The 6,983-nt window shown below is 29.8% G+C and overlaps 1 protein-coding gene across 1 annotated transcript; it reads left to right on the forward strand.

The window, feature by feature from the left end:
* Window positions 1-1,782: 1,782 nt before the first annotated feature.
* Window positions 1,783-6,839, forward strand: LOC132737339 (uncharacterized; the record flags this gene model as incomplete). The annotated part of the gene is given in 3 exon segments (XM_060724605.1): window positions 1,783-2,008; window positions 2,442-2,579; window positions 6,714-6,839. Coding segments are annotated over 3 exon segments (328 nt in total), but the record flags the coding sequence as incomplete, so codon positions are not given.
* Between the last annotated feature and the right edge of the window lie 144 nt (window positions 6,840-6,983).

Below are 6,983 nucleotides of genomic sequence, written 5' to 3' on the forward strand. Positions count from 1 at the left end.
ATTCATATATCTCTTTTTTATTATTATTTTTTGTTGTTGTTGTTGTTGTTGTTGTTATTATTACCATCATCATCATTATCATCATCATCATCATCATCATTATTATTATTATTATTATTATTATAAAGAAAATGCATATTCTAATATTCAATACCGTTTTGCCAAATATCATGTGATTTGATTTCTGTCCTAATGGACAAAGATTTAACTTGCATATAGCATATACATGTCCTTATGGAAAGTCGGGGACTCGGTTATCGTCTTGTCCCTAAAACAATGCTGGATGACTAAAGGTTCAAAATGTTTTTAATTACCTGGTGAAATATAAATATTTTTATTTCAATGAAAAGTTGCTTTGTTTTAAGAAAGATGTATGCAACATGCAAGTAAAGGTATAAAGTGCTGTTCGTATCGTATCATATCACTTATCATCATTATTGCCTAGTATAATTTAATGAATATGTACATTTCGTTTTTTTAACCTTTTAGTTTAAATAGACCTGCATTCAAACAGCTTGGAATATTTTATATCGTTAAAGTACCAGTGTCTGTGATCCTAAGAATGCATAAACTACAATGACTAAAAAATTTGAAAGAGATCTATAATATACTTAGGATATCAGAAAAGTTATTTTTCTCAGTACGTCGGAGAGAAAAAAAATTAAATAAAATGTATATCCAAAAGCACCATTTATTTCATTGACAGATGTTAAATGGACTCGATAACAGTGATCTCATACATAAATTTAGCTAGCAATTGGCAAGGCATGATGATATGGTCTGTATATAAAAAAATCGAGAAAACTAAAGTAAAGCAAAATGTAAAACAACATACAGAACAGGTTAGTTAAGATTGCTACTCAAAAGGAAATTGTGTGAAATACACAAGATGTATTTAAATCTTATATTTTCTAGACAAATATGTAGTATTTATTAATTGGTATTCTTCAACATGTATAGTAAAACATAAAATGACAAGGTTATATTCCGTTTGTACAAAAGTAATTGTGGAAAATGCATTAAAGAGGGCTTTTCAGGGAAAATGGTATGCTTTTACACACGAGATATTTTCTGATAATTTTCTTCAAAGCTTTCTTCTTCTTTAGGTATTATATTCATATAAACAGCTTTATTAAATGGCAGTATTTGGTCTAAAAAATCCCTGAAACATGGCAATCACTGAAAAAAGGGCATCCTTGATATACCAACGTATTAGCCTAAACTTAAAATTTAAGGAACTAAAACTTACAAAACTTACTTTATTGTAATAATATTTCATCAACCTAAATTATTCTTTGTTTATTTTATTATGTTTATGTGAATATTAATTGCATTTTGTGTGTAAGGATTAATTTTGTTTTGAAGCAAGAGTGACACAACAAGTTAATATAAAGACACTGTCTTTTGTTTTCAGTAACTAGATAAATGGCAAATGTCTCGAATCAAGGCAAACTTCCATTTAAAAAAAAATAGGTTCACTTTTAAAACTCTAGGAAAGGAAAAATCCCTTTAAAGCAAGGAAAGAGAATGTTTGAATAATTTTTTTCATAAGAGAAATAAAACCTTGCATTACTGTTCAGGCCAATAGAACCGGTAAAAGAAATACTAATGTTAAATACTTAAAGGGTCGATAAAGTCGACTGTTTACGTTCATATTACCCTGAAGCAAAATTGGAAAAGGTTTTATGAATAAGTGATGTTCGACAAACGCGGCATGCAATAGAAATGTTTTTTTAACTTTATGTCACTAAATATTGTCACGACAACTTGACAAAATGTCTCGGAGAGCCATGCATATCTGTTTATTTTTGACACTTTGTGTAAATAATAACGTGTCATTTTTGAATATAAAAGGTGAAAATTATATCTGCTTGAAAATATCACATTAATTCAGTAAATACATAGTTTCTACAAATTCTACAAAGAAGTATATCAAAACGTAAAATGGCCAGTTTGTTGTGGATTTTACCAGTGTTCGTTTTAAGTTTTGCGCTTTGCTTTGGACAAGGTATTTTCTTTAAATTCTTACAACTTAAAGAAGATTTTAACGACATTGTTCATTTCATCATTGTTCCTCATGAACATACTAGATCAAACCGGTCTTCAATTTTCATGCAATTTTTCTGTTTTGATGCTTCCTATGGATCACTTATTTCCAGTCATTTGTAAAATTCGTGGAGATCTGAAAATATATCTTTTTGTTGCGTTTGCTTTTTTGTTATATAATTATGAACCTTATAGATAATTCAAAAATTAATGTTTACAAAATATATATATATTTATTTCGTTTAGTGTACAAGTCAAAATGCAAGCAAAATAACATTTTGACATTTGTTTGAACTATTTTCTTTTAAAACAAGAAATGTAAATAGTGATATAGATGTGAATATTGAGACCAGAAGTTAGGGTTGCAAGGATATTGCTATTGTTTATTTTTGTAGATTTATATGGCATGGATGGTTGTCCAGAGGCACAATGCCAAAATAAACCATATATACCACCTGACTGCAGGAAGAATCAATTTACAATCGGATCAGATGGCAAAACCAGGTGTCGAACATGCGATGCTAGCTTTTGTGGTAAGTGTATAACCCCGCATAACCATTAAAGATCCTGTATGTTTTGTGATTGATATTGTTACTGTATGTATCATACACTTGCAAAATATAATATATGTATATAATTATGCAAAAAAAAAACAATTTTCAAACATCCAAGATTATGTAAAATGTGTGCTGCAAATATTTGTGCACATTATATTTAATCAATAAGTTACATGCATTTATTTCTTATTGGAAAATTTGACTTGGAATTTATAGAAAATAAATTTCTAATTACCTCCCTTTATTTACGCAAAATGTTAAATTGGGTAATATCTTTATAAATACAGCTTATTTGAACTTACAAGATTGACAAATCTTAATTTGAGCATCATATTTATGAAATAAAACCATGAAAAAAATGTGTTACAGGATCTTTAACTTTAGGATGTGTGAAGCAGTCGTTGGATTTCGTTATCAAATACAAAAATGATTTACCAACACGCAGTGCAGACTTCTAGATTTAAAGTTTTATCACGTTTCGTTCAAGCAGTTTAAGTTTTAACAATTGATATGATTTATATAAATCTCGTAAATGAAAGGGGTAATTGAAAAATGTAAATGAAAAATGTAATGAAAATAAATATATATATAAAATATATGCTTTTTAATTTTAAAGATTAAAACCATCAAAATAAAATGTTGCACTAGCGCTTGCATTAATAACTGAAGTTTTCTTAAAGTGAAATTTTGTATACTTATTATTTTATTTGTAATATTTATTTTTTTCTTAAATTTTAAAATAATGTTATGCAAAATAAATTATGAAAGAAGAAACCACCTGTTCTTAAAGGGAGATACAGACAAAATTTCAATTTCTTAGTTTTTAATTTTTCAATTATTTTTCTGTAAATGTCATCAAAATGAATACACTAAACAGTCAAAAGAACAAAACTTTTCTCCATATAAAGAATAAAATGGTGTTTTCCTAACTTGGCCCGCGTGGGTCAGGTTAGAGCGCTATGATTTCACAATAGTTGTCACTGTGTACTCTGGAAACGTTAAAGAACATGTCAAATCAATTACTTAAACTTGTTTTAATCATACAATATCTGCAACACCTGTTATAGTAACTTCCAGGGTTTGTTCAAATCACATGACTTGTTTTTAAACTACTCGGTGATTCTGTTGGCGACCAAATTTCGTTCAACATATATAAATATATTTAAGCTTCAAACCAAAATATATAGAATCTATACAGAAGTTCATGCTGGGACTTTAGGAAAAGTCATTTTAGGGTGATTTGAGTACAGAAGATCATTTTTGTATTTTTGTCATTATTTTGCCTGAGTATCCCTTTAAAGCAAGAAAAATAATGTTGTTTTTGAACCGTCGACAACATGTTAATGCTACTTTCATTATAAGTTTAAAGAAAACATAACCTTAACCTTTATTCTTAATGTAAACGAAAAAAGGTAGCCCCTTTGCGCCGCAAGTATAGAGGCAGGCCAACCCGAACATCCGTGTAGTGTGATAAATTGTTATTATATTTTGTTAAGTCATTGTTTTGTATTTTTTATAATAATAATAATAATAATAATAATAATAATAATAGTAATAATAATAATCTTTTCTTATAGTGACATGTGTTTTCGTACATGAAAATTACATATATACAATGTAAATAAAGAACACCCGGCCTTATAGGCCTATAGGTCACCTTAACAACAGTGTAAAATGCACGTGAATATATACAAATGGACAATTGAAATAATAAGAGTCTGTGTAACATAATTACATATAACAGCTGTTTAGAGGCAAAATTAACGTTTAAACATAAATAACAAATGACTACTTTAAACATTAGGAATAATGGTTCTGTATTAAACTTTAAAAATTCTCAAATTACAATATATCCGTATTATAAAATTAAATAAAAGTTAATACAAATGACCTTTTCAAGAAAAATGTGGGTAATAATCGATAATGTTACATGAGGTTCATATATATATATATGTACAACTTTACACAGACAAAATAAAGGATGAAAATCTAAGGTATTTACTGATGAAAATCACCGCATACTAGTATATAACATACTACTTCTGATATAATAAGCATTAACAATAAAATTTGCACATTTTCTAGGGTGAGTTTGAACCAAGAAAACAAGTTTGTCTTTGTTTGGTTTGCGTATAAATTCATCACAGTTTAAAATGTTTCCAAATATAACAGATCTTGTGTTACTATAAAGAGCACATTCAACAAGAAAGTGAGTCTCGTCTTCAACTAGTCCGCTATTGCACAACTTACACAGTCTTTGTTCAGGGGATTCACCCACATACCGTCCGGTTTCAACCCTAAGTGGAAGTATTCCGGTTCTGAATTGAGCAAATAAAGCCCGTTCATTTCTTTTTAAGTTCAACTTAACATATTCCTCACAAGTAAATCAGTTTTAAATGTTCTATATGTTCTCAACTTTGATACTCGTTCGTAATCTCTAGACCAAAAGGTTGAATAAAACTGGTTCATGTTTTCTTTGGCTAAGTTCATTGAGACGGCGAGTTTCCTATTGTAATACTCCGTTAGGTGAAGTCTAGACATAACGGTTTTAATTTCACTGCACCAGTTACTGTTATTTGGCTAGCTGTAATCTCTATTGAATGCACGCTTGGTTAGTCTATTCTCATCAAGTTTTACCAGTCTATTCCAATACCTGATCATTGCGAGCCATCTACGGTAAATGCTGGGTAGCCATCCAATTTCACCTAGTAACGCTAATATAGGTGTAAATCGATGTACACCTAAAAAGTACCGTATCGCCCTGTGGTGAATATTTTCCGCTGATTGGTAGTGTTTATAGCACAGTAATCCGATATTGGTATCACACAGGAATTGTATACTTTTTTGTAAGTTTTAAATCCAGTTTGTTTCAGATTATGAATTTTATTTATAATAGCCCGGCACTTTTTGAAAGTATTTCACAATGAAAACTATAGTCGCGTTTCTCATGCACGATAACACCGAGATACTTATATTTGTCTACAATTTCCAGCACATTCAATCCAATTTTAAATTCATATTATGTCCGTTGTGTGCGGCCTTTTCGAAAGTGTACGACTTTAGACTTTTCTGTGTTTCCTTTATATTAAAGGAACTGCACTCAGGTCACTCGAGCCAAAAGGCTAAAATAAAAAAAATGAATTTCTTACATTAAGTAAAGCACTTGGATTGAAAAAATCATCTGAGGATAAAAATAATTAAATTGAACATCGACTGTTAGTGCGATTCTTTGCAACCGCTATTTTGCACAATATAAAATGATTATTCCGGAAAATGGGGCAAGGGTATTATATAGAAATATGTACACAGTTTTATTGGTTTCAGACCTACATTAAATGGTGCACAGATCTCGGGATATTAAAAGTTGCGTCATATAAAAGACCTCAGTGGAGTCATTTTAAGATATCTTTAATTGTGAATGGAATGTTAGAAAGTTAAAGCTAGGAAATTCCATTAATATTTGCATCAGGTTACAAAATAGAAATATAAACAGTCATGTTGATTTCAGTCATTGCATCAGGTTACAAAATAGAAATATAAACAGTCATGTTGTTTTCAGTCAATCACAGGTGCAAAATATATCATGCCTCTTCAATTGGCTTAAATAAAAATAAATTAAAACACAAAACGTAATGAAATAAATTATCTTGATATCAGTGAAATATAACAATAAATCATCAGCATATATACCAATACTAACTCCATAGAGAAAGTTTAAAATGACAATTCATTCCTTTTGATGTACATGTACAAGTGATGACACGGTAGCACAATCTATGTGAATGTGTTTTGACAGCACTTGAAGATATTTCTGATTGATAATTGTGTATTAGGTTAAAATGAACTGCCTCCGAGTCTGCGTCATCGAACTTATCAGTTTTGGTGTTATATGAAGTAAAACTGAACGAAGTAAGAATCAAACTTACATTTTATAAATAACTCAAGTTGTAGACACTTAAGTACAACGTCACTTCTTCATTTGCATTTCCGTTAATCCCTATCGTTTTATTACAGTCTGATTAGTTGCGTTTGTTTCATACTTGAATTAACACTTATTTACTCTTGAAAACAAGGAAACAAACTCTAATTTATATCTTTCCGTAATTTCAGATCCGAGTGGCTGTCCACTAGCAAGCTGTCCAGATCTAAATATTACAAAAGAATGCCGAAAGCCTACTTTTGTAATTGGACTCGACGGAATTACAAAATGTCGCATGTGTGACGCAAATGCTTGTGGTAATTATTTCGTTACCTTTAAATTAAAAAGTCTTGCAGGCCCGTTTTTATATTAAACATTTTTATGGCCAAGCATACATTTATCAAGTCTCTAGCGGAAATCAACATTTTCAACGTAGATGACAATTTTATACTTGATGACTT

This window comes from Ruditapes philippinarum, unplaced genomic scaffold, assembly GCF_026571515.1.
Source record: "Ruditapes philippinarum isolate M1 unplaced genomic scaffold, ASM2657151v2 ctg19377_1_1_1_1, whole genome shotgun sequence".
Classification (NCBI taxonomy): Eukaryota; Metazoa; Mollusca; class Bivalvia; order Venerida; family Veneridae; genus Ruditapes; species Ruditapes philippinarum.